The sequence below is a fragment of the Phallusia mammillata genome, chromosome 7, assembly GCF_965637545.1.
Source record: "Phallusia mammillata chromosome 7, kaPhaMamm4.hap1.1, whole genome shotgun sequence".
In the NCBI taxonomy this organism is placed as follows: domain Eukaryota; kingdom Metazoa; phylum Chordata; class Ascidiacea; order Phlebobranchia; family Ascidiidae; genus Phallusia; species Phallusia mammillata.
The window spans coordinates 11,929,768-11,942,488 of NC_137258.1; the positions used below are offsets into that span (position 1 = coordinate 11,929,768).

Sequence of the window (12,721 nt, forward strand, 5' to 3'; positions counted from 1 at the left end):
GACAATATTTTTGGAGAAAAGAAAGAACTGTTACTGACGTGAACTGTAGAAGACTAGAAGTAGATGTAGATCCCATTACGAATAACGTAGTAAGTAAGAGCTTGGCTTCGGCTTTTTATTTGTCAAACATGACATGGTGTTTATTGTGACAAGATAGATAGGTTATTTAAACGTAGCAGCATTAAATTTCGAAAATTTGTGGCAAATTTTGGCTTCCGATTTTATGTAGTTTTGTATTATAAACCTAATTACCCAACAATATGTTTTTACCAAACAAGAGTAATGTAGACGTCCTTGTGTCAAAAATATATTTCCTTAAATATATTAGTGACTATAACAAGATAAAAATATGAATGTATGTTTTTCAGGTATATTAGTTGCAACTTTTATTTTGTATCATGGCTCGGGAAAGTTACAACATTAGTGACAGCACAGATGTTTTGGCTGAACAAGATGAAGATAATTCACGCAAGCCGGACAACACTGCGTTCAAGCAGCAGCGTTTGCCAGCATGGCAGCCAATCCTCTCCCCTAAATCTGTTTTGCCAACTTTCTTCATTGTAGGAATCATCTTTATTCCTATCGGTGCAGTGCTATTAACAGTTTCTAACAATGTGTTGGAGTATTCATATGATTACACACTTTGTAACGACCAGATTTGTTCAGAACTGCGAACAAACAACACAAGGATGTCTGAAGCCTGTAATTGTACTGTAAGCATCAATGTTGAACAGGATATGGTTGCACCAGTGTTTGTTTACTATGGCCTGAGCAACTTCTTTCAGAATCACAGGAGATATGTAAAATCAAGAGATGACAACCAACTTATTGGTGTTGAGGTTTCCAACAGTTCCATAAGTTCGGATTGTAGTCCATACAGAACAAACAATGCTATTGGTTATGATCAGCCCATTGCCCCATGTGGTGCCATTGCCAATAGTTTGTTTAATGACACTTTTGATCCTATTCCTGACGCTGGCATCACAATTATTCGCAAAGGCATTGCTTGGCCAACCGACCACAGCACAAAGTTTAAGAACCCATCGGTAACCAGTGATCCAGATAACTTGACAGCAGCCTTTGCTTCCTATGCCCAACCACTATTTTGGCAAAAGCGGGTGGAAAATCTGGATGAATCTGATCCTAATAACAATGGATACAAAAATGAGGCTTTTGAAGTGTGGATGAGAACAGCAGCTTTTCCAACATTCCGCAAGCTTTATGGACGCATTGAGAGTACAGTTCCGAAAGGCTTGTACAACTTTACAGTTCAATACAACTATCCTGTGACTGGCTTTGGTGGACGCAAACGACTGATTCTGTCAACTGCAAGTTTTATGGGTGGAAAAAATTCATTCCTTGGAATAGCATATCTGGTTGTAGGATCATGTAGTATTGTGGTAGGGGTGGCATTGTGCATTGTCCATTTTGCCACAAAGAAAAATGAGTAATTGCCCGGTTTACAATTTACAGTACTTCTTAACTTGGCATTGCTGACAACACACTGTCCACTTTAGTTTTTATTGTATATATACGTAAAAATGAATTAATGTGTAAATATTCTTGTCTCTTTTTTATTGAAGTGTGTTTATTGAAGCCATGTTTGATAATGGAATGCAAATGTGGCGCTTAAACTGTTGCATACAGTAAGACAATCATCACCTGGGGCACATTTTATTTTATAATTTTTATGGTTTATCCTATTCGTTAGCAGCACTTTGTTGTGATAATTGTAATGTATATAGCAAAATCTTAGTTTACAATTGGAACAAGAAAACAAACATTATGTTGTAAAATGTATGTGTCTTACTTGGATGTAAATTGACAATGTTAAGCTTTTTTATTGTGCATTATGAAAAAGATGAGCTTGTGTAACTAATTCGTTGACGGTACAAAAAATTTGTGGCCCCAAACATTGTGCTGATGTGTAGATGTACAAGACAACTGCATACCCACTTTCTTGTGTTATAAATGCACTGATTTTGTACTGCACTATTGTATAATTCCAAACATAAATAGTGTAGAAACTTTGTAATGTTTTTGAGACATTAAGATAATATCCCATTATTGCAAATAAAAAAGTTGTCTAACTTATATCATTATCTTTCAAAACAAACCTGAAGTTTGAAAAAGTAAATTGATTTGTATGCCTAAAGCTTCTTTTGGATTTTAGTATCATGTGGTTTGAAATTGTCTCATAATTTTTTTGTGCAATGTTTTAATTATTGTGCTTGTTTATTCCAATGTAGTGCAACTGGAAGTGGTGATATTAGGTTGTATTTTAAAGTGCCAGACTGGTTGTAACTGAAGTGTGTCTAATGGTTCATGACAGGACACAACAACAGCAAAGATCTGGTCAGGTAGCTGATAATATGTTCAGCAGCACCAACATTGGTACACCAAAAAAGAACAAAATGGTATGTTGTTGATTAATAAAAATGTATGTCTTCATGTACAGTGCATGATTGCATAAAATTTTATATATTCCTCAAAAGTTTTGCTGTGCATTTTAAGCAAAATATCACATTTGATTACATTGTAAGTCCAGGACTTCAAGGTGTGATGGTTAAGTCTATAGCTGTTTGTTGCACATGATCAATTTCATTGAATTTGTAGCAATAAACTAAATTTTTCCACACTTGTGGTTTAATACAATTTTAGTGAATTAAAAAGTTTGTTTTATTTTACAAACATTCATGTAAACAGATGACTAAATTGGGCATTTTTGTTTGTGTTAGTTGTATGGTACAGATGAAGGGGAATTCGACATGGCTGCCTACCTTGCACAAGGGTCTTCCTCTGCCGTAGCTGATGTAAGTAATAATATGCTTTTTTATGTGTGTTAATACTTACTTACCTATGCTAAATAGATGCTGGGACAGTCTGGGTTTGCTTCAGCGTTTTATGGACAGCAAAGTATGTAAAAGATCTGTTAAAGTGGCCTGTCTATTTTTTATTGTTAACAATTCTCAATGTATTTTGAAAGATTCTGCCAGTGTTGGAAACAGGAGTATGAACTCACAACCCTTTGGAAGAAGTATGTCTGTTCCTGGAGGGCATATCACGCCAACTAGTGGTGACAATGCAAGCCAGATCAACCAAACCAGGTTTGAGCCAAGTTAACCAAACCAACTTCATGAAAAATATATAGATCCAGTGAAAGACAAAAAGTGCAAAACAAGTTCTGTTTATTGCTACCATACAATATGCACTAAACACCATTCAGTTTAAAATAGTGATGTACCTAATCGTCTAAATTAGATTTGTGATGAAACTGAGTATTCAGCAGTATTGTTTAAAGTTACTGATGTCACTGTTCCTGGCTAAAAAAATGGAGTATGTACTCATATATCAGTTTGCGTGCCAAGGCCCTGCCCTGGTATTGCTAACTCAATTATGAAAATAATACACAGGTAGCCTAATGTTGCTGCACGAGTCCATCACAGAAAATACATGACTCTTTTGTTTCGAATAAGAGAGTTTTGTAGTCGAGCAATTTGTTCAGACATCTCCCATTTAATTTAAAGTCATAAAATTTTTGCATACCATATTTACTCGATTGTAAGCAGCCCTCATTTATAACCCGCCCTCGATTGTAAGCCGCATGTTGAGGTGTTAAAAAAATAATGTAAGCAGCACGCTGGAATTTTAGATACGATTGTTTCTTAATACATCTTTCTGTTGTTATATGGTATGACTATTTGCCCATATCTGTTAGTTACGTTGATAACTGTACCCAACAGAACGTTTCGACGTATAATCTGTACATGCATACATGTTTTGAACCCCAAATAACTTAAAATGTTGGAGTGTAGAAATAATTTCGGTATAAAATTAAAATATAAGCCGGCAGCTAAAAAACAATATAAGCCATGGCTTACAATCGAGTAAATACGGTACTGTACCCCAAGCTCGGTGTGGTGGTACGGTAGGCTGTTCACAATGTGGTATGTGGTAAAGTCAACATGTACCTGTAGATAAAATTTGTTTCTACTGAATTTCTCCACAAAATGGCTGATTCAGAACTTGTCAAACATAAACATAGAGTTGATTTTTTGTCACAGGGGCATTTTACCAATGTCAAGAAATACTATGGGTGGAAATCAAATGCCAACATCGCAGATTGGAAATAATCTACTTTCTAATCGACCTGGCATGCCTAGTCCAACAAGAGGAATTTCACCGATTGACTTATTTAACATGAAGCAATCTGGAAGTCGGGGTCTTTCAAACACTGCCATATCAAGGTTGGTTGCAAAAGTTCTCTTTTCATCTGAAAACAAAGTTTATGAATAAAAGTTTTTTTTTATTTACAGGACACAATCCTTCACCTCACAGGTATGTATTTGTTTTGCTAATATGTTTTTTAGCATTTGAGGTGACGAGGAATTTATTGTAGAATCAGGTTTGTTGGTATTTAAGACCAATCAATTCAGGTTCACTCAGTAAGCTGTTATCAAATTACTTTTTCTTATTAAGGTACTGTCAGTCAGCCAACATTTATGTTTATGCTGTCAAGAAAGCTCAATCATTTTATTTTCTGAATGCCGTCAAAAAAGTATAAGTCAAAAAAATGTTAAAGCTGAGAAGAAAAAAAATACATTTACAGTAAAAAGTTAAATTGATTAAAATGAAAACAACTTGAAGTGTTATAAAAAGAAAGATATGGTTATCTTTCTTTTTAAAATTTAGTTAAGAACAATTTGTATGTAAAATTGAATGTAATCACTCACTGAAGTAACCTTCAAAACACAGGTTTACCATTGCAATTATATGAGTGATGTAGATTGAGGCAAGTATATAATGCATTTAGTTAAAAGAGTCCTCGTCACCTTCCCTAAATGATTTGCTGCGGATAAAAGAGGCTTTATGGAGAGAGCAGCAGGCAATGTCACCCAACACTTGTCAGCAGTCAGCAAGCAACTTAAATTTGTTCAAGAACTTTAAATCAGAATATACGTTAACGGTAGGCAAGTGCCAGGAAAATCACCTACCGAAAAATGTTTCTTTCTAAGGAATAGTTTATGTTATCATTTGGCCATGTATAATTGCCTGTGTTAGGTTTGTAAAAAAACAAATATTAAGCTGGTTTTAGTTTTGTAAGAACTTCATTCCAACAACAAGCTGTCCGGCTATATATTGGTGCCCTTACTTGACTTTGTATTTTCAGACTATGCCAATAAGTGCAATAGGAAGTGAAAACATTTCACAACATCGGCAACAACCACTTTCAGGGTCCTCTTCTCTTTCTCATGTTGGCATGTCTGGACTCAGTAAGTTTCTGTTTCAAGACAGCGACATAGTGGAGGGTTACACTTCAGATGACGATTAATAACTATGTACTTTATTAAGACCCATTCAATCTGGATCAAAATGAATTTCCTGCCTTGGCCCAAAGAACGCGACCAATAGGTTCACAACCTACGTCTACAAACAGTGTGAAAGGACCTTACGGTAAACTATTATTTTTATATAAACGGTTAACCTTCCTTTTTACTTACTACAGAACATGGACGTTTCATATGATATCTATTAAGCCTTAATATTCTGCATATTTTCCAGTTGGAATGCTAAATAAACAGAGCGAGCATAATGAATTTCAAATACACAATGAAGATTTTCCTGCTTTGCCCGGAGCTGCAGCAATGAATGTTATGAAGGCTGTTTGTAAGTTAAAATATTACAATTTACAAGAAGCGTTTCAGCCTTGTTTATTTACAAACAAAAATACTGTGGTAGACTTACTACATACCATTTGCTTTACTTACATACTATTTGCTTCATCAGCCATTAAGAGTAAGATTGAAGCGATAGGATGTGTTATGTTTCAGGCTAAAATATTTAGTATGTCATGATTAAAGCTGAAATTTAAGTCTTTAGATTGATTTTAAGTTTCTTGTTGTTTTTATGTAGTTCCTGAACAAGATGGAAGAGGGGATGAGTCTCAAAACAAGTTTGTATGTTTGTTGTGTTAAGATGTGTTTTCGAGTAAAGAAATAATGGTCTTGTTGTTTTTGCCACAGAATCCATTAGGAAGTCTTCAGATTGGTGGTCCAGGTAAAACACATTCTTTAACTACTGCATGGCAACAAACATGTTATCAAAAACAAATGAAACTTGCACAAAAATGGTAAAGGTTTATTCAGGGTTTGAGCTTCTCAAACTGCAACAGAATTTTTATGTTCAAGTACCCCTGCAAAAATGTGTTTCATATGCCACATAGGCTTACAACTATAAAATTATTAATAACACATGTTTTATTATTTCCAATAAAATAGTCATGTGGTTTGTTTGCAGTGACAACAGACAAGTCTAACCCAAAACAGTCATCGACTTCAGGTCCTCAAAAGGGAATCCAGGTGTGGTTAATGATTGTTTTAATTCAGAAAAGGTGCTTTCTATTTGTCCTCTCTGTTATTTCTCTCAACAAACATCATAGGAAAAGTGTTTCGTTTCATGATGACTCACGTGTCATAAGACTAACTTAGCAACTACCATAGAAATCTTATTATAGGTCCCCTTCCCTGAAGGGGACCCATATTGTTTTTGTCCGTATTATGGGTCCCCTTCCTTGAAGGGGACACATCTTGATTTTACTCGATTTCTTTTTTTTTTTTTTCTTTTTTTTTCTTCTTTTTTTTTTTCTTCCCTGAAGTTTGTCCACCCCATTTTGCCCTGAAATGTTTGATGGATTTGGATGAAACTTTCACAGATGGTAGATATAGTTGTGTAGATGTGCCATCTGCTTCGTTTGTCATGATAACCCCAGTATTTACCCCGCTAGACCCCAAAATGTAAAATGTGGTTTGTGCGCACCACAAACGTTAGTTTTGTGTGATGTTATAAAGACAACTACATATGGTACTCATGTTTAAGGATTGCTTGGTGAACGTGTTTGCGGATAGCAGTCAAGGGGGTTGTTCACAGCCTTGTGACGTCATAAGTCATTAGGTTGTTTGTTAAAACGCCCCCTAGTGGTCAAAATTGAAACATTGGCCAATTTGGACAAAATTTTACAGGATTGTTGTTTGGGTCATCTTGTGACGTCATAAGTTATTACGGTTGTTGGTTAAAACGCCCCCTAGTGGTCGAAATTGAAACATTGGCCGATTTGGACAAAATTTTACAGGATTGTTGTTTGGGTCATTGCAGTTTCATATTTTCAACATTAGGGTGAAGAACCCCATCAGTTACCCCACTAGCCCCCTAAAATGGGTGAATATTTAAACAGGGTCGGAATTGGCTGAAATTTGGATAGCTTGTATAATTTGCCATTTACAATTGATGATTGTTGTGTTAAAACCTGTAGCCCCAGCATTTACCCCACTAGCCCCCTAAAATGGGTGAATTTTTAAACAGGGTTGGATTTGGCTGAAATTTGGATAGCTTGTACAATTTGCCATTTACAAATGATGATTGTTGTGTTAAACCCTGTAGCCCCATCAGTTACCCCACTAGCCCCCTAAAAAGGATAAATTTTTTAAACAGGGTCGGAATTGGCTGAAATTTGGATAGCTTGTACAATTTGCCATTTACAAATGACGATTGTTGTGTTAAACCCTGTAGCCCCAATAGTCACCCTGCTAGCCCCCTAAAATGGGTGAGTTTTTAAACAGTGGGCAATTGTTGGAAATGTTATGCCATTTATAGGTATCGATTGTTGTGTTTTACTTCTTTGTTTTAAACTAGACAAACTTTAAACAATGCTTGAATTGAGTCGATTTGTATAGTTTGAACTTTGCATAGCATGACTATTTAATCCTAGTACCAATCACAGTGTTTTACTTTACAACACCAAAGTTTCTTATGGTTATCTCTTGAAATGCAGTGTTTACAACTTTGCATGTGTGGGGACCCATGAGTTTCTGCCTGCAGAAACAACTAACGTTTTAAAAGACGGTGGCAAATATGGGACCCAATATAAAATAAGTGAAGGAATTATATTTATGTTTTAAAATAGATCATAGTGTATGTGCAAGGGCAATATGTGCTAAGCCACCCTTCTAGTTTTTTTTTCTTTTTTTCCGTCTAACGCGGATTTGTTCCCACGTTTTGGTCAAGAAAGAAATGGTTCAAACCTATGACGTGATTTAAACCTAATAAGCGTGCTTCGGTTTTGTATATGACAAGCAAAACTTTGTTAATCAAAGTAAACATGAAAAAATGAACTTGACTTTTTTGCAAAATAAATGTTTTTTTAAATGCTCGTTGTCAGGTTGGCCGCCGCATGATCACGGGTTACTTAAGGTCAACTAGTAGGTATTACAAACACTGTTCAGAACTTTCTTTCGTCATAAGGTAGCGTTTTTTTTTTTGACAATCAATTTAGGAGTCAATGCTCAAGACATGTAAAAATTAGGCTTAACGGTATTGTTAAACACTCAGGACGGCGTGCTATTGAAAACGGTGTCAAAAGGTCAAACAGTCGTTTGGCGTGTGCACCCTGAGAGGTTACTACAGGTACTCGTTTTGTGAAACAAAGTTAAATGAAAAACAATTTGTTATGTATACACTTGTAGCAAATTGCTTTCTAATTTAAAGTGTCTGTAACACAACTGTTACAGCTTTCTAAAAAAATTGTGTTCAAAACCCGACCTTGGACGACAATATCTGGGTCAAAGCAAGAGATTAAATTAAACTATTTGTTACGTTTTTTTAATGTTTTTGTAATTATATGACAATAATAGTGCAAAAAGAATACGAACAATTTTTTTTATTGTTGGGTTAATGCTTTCTAAAAATTTGTCCTTAAGAATCTAAAAATCACAGCAACATTTGTTTACTGTCAATCCGCACAAACACGCGTGTGGGGACCCATTTGTTTTTGTGTACAAAAACAATCATACGTGTAGATCAAATGATGTGTATAGTAAATATCATATAGAATATATAAAATGGAAGTATATCAGAAAGCCACTCTTCTAGTTAATAAAGTTTTTTCCATTAATGTTTTAAATATTTCTTTAGTTACTACTTCTAAAAAGCAATTTATTGAACTAATAAATGATTTAATAAATACACCTAGTTCTGTTTTTAGTACACTTAAGATATATTTTTGTTTGGTTATCACCACTGGAAAAAATAAACTCTAGACTACTAAAAAAATAATGATGCTTATCTAATAAACTTTAGCTCACAAAAACCTTTTGTAGGAAAGCAAAATGTTTTTCTTACTAGCACTACAATGAAAGTTGTTGGTAATTTAGGTGTTTCCAGACAATTCGATAAAACACATTCCAAATTCAATGCTTACGGACCAGTATGGCATTGTTGGCCTTTTTGCTTTTATCAAAGCTGCTGAGACTGATCCAACGTTAGTTCATCTAGCTTTGGGAAATGATCTTACGACGTTAGGACTCAACCTCAACTCCCCAGAGTAAGTTTTTTAAGCTAGGCTGGATTAAGCACTTCAGACTGATCAAAGAAGTTTTTTGTTCACCAAAAAGAAAAAAAAGATTGTCAGCATCATTTAATAAAATGTGAATCTATGTTTATCTCAGCATGTAAGAAAAGCTTAAATAGCAGCAATATAAATGTTTGTTTAAAAAATATTATGTAATAAGACAATGCCAATCTAATTATAAAATTCTTTTTACTTTTAAGCAACTTATACCACAAGTTCCAGTCACCATTCATTCGACAACCTTGCCGATTGCAAGATATTGACTTCTTTGTGCCAAGCGAGTACTTAACCAATGCCCATATAAGGGATAAGTTAGCTCCGATTAAACTGAATAGATATGGGGAGGATTTGCTCTTCTATGTTTATTACACAAATCCAGGCGATGTGCTACAACTGGCAGCTGCAGCAGAATTGTTAGTATTTTTGCTATTGTGTGTTCATATAAAACTTTCCATTTTAAATTGTGTTTGGGCAATTTACCGAACAAAAATTATGCAAATGAATGAATTTTATCTGCTAAATTTTTCACCATTTAAAGCAGGGGTGGGGAACCTACTTAGTATCACGGGCTGCATGATTTGCATAACATTTTCAGACGGGCCAAACATTTTTTTATTTTCAAATTCCGTGTAAAAATGCCCTAAGCACACAAGTGTTTTTTTGTTTCATCGCTCCAGATTTGATTTTTCCTTTGCTGTTACATATTTGCAACAAACAAGGCATACAGGTTTATCACTTATTTCGACTACAAAATAAGAGTTACTCCATTCTTTCTGGAACACCTGATGTCCATTTGCCGATTTGTCTTTTTTTCCAAGAAAATAATTTAAATAACAATATAAGGATCCACGCTAATAGCTCTAAAATCAAGTTTAAACTAACACCACGTGGCAAATGATTTGTTACAACTGCAAGGAGAGGCAATCAAGTGACTGTTACGTCACAAATATAGCAAGTGGTTAAATGTGTAGCAAATTTTACAAGTTTGGCGTCATAATGTGGAATGGGGAGATTACCAGTAATGTCGAAGTCATTTGTACATAAACATTGTATTGTTTTTTTATGCTATGTTGTATACTGTACAAAATTGTGACAGGCCACATTAAAAAGGCAAGCGGGTCGCAGGTTCCCCACCCCTGATTTAAAGCAACCAGTAGGTGATGACATAAGTTGTTTCACCAATTCCTACTTATAGTGACTACCATAAGTGACAACTTGTTTACTGGCATTTTATTTTATATTGAGGCGTAAACATGTTTGGGCGTTAATATTGGTTAGTGGTTGATGTGGGTGTCGCATTTTAGCGCTTCCTTAACAAGGCAAATTTGTCCAGATAACAATGTATGCTCTTATTCTAAAGATTTTGAAGTAGGAAGAAGCCTAGATAAAACAGTCAAATTGGATACAAACATTATGTCGAAACAGGTGGTTGATCATACTCACAAACCTGGCCCAGATAAACTACTGACCTTCGTGTTGAAATATTTTTACCAACTCATGAATATTTCATGGGTGCCATGTTTGTTGAACTGCAGATACAACCGGGACTGGCGCTATCATAAGGAGGAAAGGATTTGGATCACCAGAGCGCCTGGCATTGAGCCTCGCACAAAAACAAGCACCTATGAACAAGGGACCTACTATTATTTTGATTGCCAAAACTGGAGAAAAGTGGCCAAGGTAAGCTAAAGCAGTGCTTTTCAACTGGGTGTATTGTACACCCCAGGGTGTGCCGTATTTTTTAAAAGGTGTACTACTTTGATGGGGTGTACCAGATACAAAATATAATATACCTATGACAAGGTATCAAAATAGGCAGGTTTCAGTTTTAGAACTGACTAATGCAGTGGTTTTCAACCTTATACTGTTTATGAACCACCTGGTAGCTTTTTCTGTCGCTGCGTACCACCTAAATTCTGTTTGAATGGGTAGACCGAGATTTCTTCTTGACTACACTAGCTAATTTATGAAACTAGTATGTTAGTAATTCCTAAAAAAACAAGACACTGGTTCTGCAAAAAAACTGGGCTGATCAGTTGGGTCAGTTGAGCAGCAATTCTTGATTTGGCTTGAATTAAGTATAGCAGAAAGCTAATCGCGTACCACTTGAAAAGCCCTGTGAAAAATGTCTGCAATATACAATAAAATATGTCTGCAATATTACATAAAAAGCTATAGTCCAGCCTTATACGGAACATCTGGTGCTTTCGAGTTATTTGCACAAATGTTATGTGTGTCTACAATGTAGCTCATTGGTCATTGAAAAAATAACAATCAGTTCAGTGTGCCTTATGAGGAGAAAAACATCATATAAAAACATTGGGAGCTGTATCTTTTAACATGTTTTCGAACTTTTTAAACAGGAATTCCATCTTGAATACGACAAACTTGAGGAGCGGCCACACCTTCCCAACCTCGTCTCGTTGCATTTTAATCCGGCACAGCACAGTTGAACTGACGCTGTCCGGTAGAGGTGCCGGAGAGCCATCTTCACACACTTCCCGTCGATTTGAATATCCAACCTTCAGCTCGTGTAGTGTTAACCATCAATCATATGCGGTTCTAAACTGACATTAATAACTACGCCCTTTTACTGTTGTTGCTATTTAATTAGTTTTGGACTGGCTACAATTTTAGTACCTTTGATTATTGTCTACAATCCAATTTTTATTTAAAAGCACCTTGTCGAAAAACTTCCTTGCCAATGTTTATACTTCCAAGTGTTTTAATTGAATAATTTGTCTTTAAGTTAAGTTTAAATCTAATGTGGCTAACCAGTAATTATCGAGCAGTCGACCATACCTTTTTTAATTTTTCAATATTTGTACCAAAAAACGTACTTTCCTGTTGGAGAACTTAAAGAAAGTTTAAACTATTCTAAAACAACTGGTCAAAATCGACTGAAAATTGCATCAGCTTTATCTGTGTTTCATTTTTTCGCTACAAGGAATGATGGATACAAACACCTCTAAGGTGGCATGTGCAAATCGTTGAACGTTTGTTGTGTGGAGTCTGGCTCTTATAGGCGCCCAGACTTCAGCTGGAAAATCCAAGTTGTCGCTTGGCGTTTGCTCGGAGAGTAAAAAGCTATTTTCTTACCTTCGCACACGCGACGCAACCAGTTGTTATTTTTTCTCGCGCCGCAGAGTCTACGAGCGCTTTCTGATAAATAAAAGAAAAATTTCGATTTGCAATATGCGTCCCAGTCTTGTTTACCCAGAAAGCCGTGACGTCAGGCCTGTCCGTTTCCGGTTCTTGTAACCATCGTGGACAATCACGTTTTGAGGGCATGTTGTGTTTTCGGCAAACGAGTTTTGC

General features: G+C 35.7%; 2 protein-coding genes across 3 annotated transcripts; both read left to right on the forward strand.

The window, feature by feature from the left end:
* On the forward strand, positions 1–2,249 carry LOC145237794 (cell cycle control protein 50A-like). Its single transcript, XM_080100783.1, has 2 exons — positions 1–89; positions 369–2,249. The coding sequence occupies exon 2, from the start codon at positions 399–401 to the stop codon at positions 1,449–1,451; it is 1,053 nt and encodes a 350-aa protein (XP_079956909.1). The 5' UTR covers positions 1–89; positions 369–398; the 3' UTR covers positions 1,452–2,249.
* A 68-nt stretch (positions 2,250–2,317) lies between these two features.
* LOC145237792 (CCR4-NOT transcription complex subunit 2-like) lies at positions 2,318–12,597 on the forward strand. 2 transcript variants are annotated; one of them, XM_080100781.1, is made up of 16 exons: positions 2,318–2,417; positions 2,739–2,813; positions 2,871–2,916; positions 2,987–3,107; positions 4,065–4,247; positions 4,317–4,338; positions 5,171–5,273; positions 5,353–5,454; positions 5,563–5,667; positions 5,914–5,957; positions 6,024–6,057; positions 6,298–6,359; positions 9,207–9,376; positions 9,604–9,816; positions 10,939–11,083; positions 11,767–12,597. In XM_080100781.1, exons 1-16 carry the CDS (start codon positions 2,319–2,321, stop codon positions 11,854–11,856), a joined length of 1,614 nt encoding a protein of 537 aa, XP_079956907.1. In that variant the 5' UTR covers position 2,318; the 3' UTR covers positions 11,857–12,597. The 2 variants fall into 2 exon arrangements, with proteins under 2 accessions (XP_079956907.1, XP_079956908.1); XM_080100782.1 differs by lacking the exons at positions 2,318–2,417; positions 2,871–2,916 and having other exon boundaries at positions 2,747–2,813.
* The last annotated feature ends 124 nt before the right edge of the window (positions 12,598–12,721 follow it).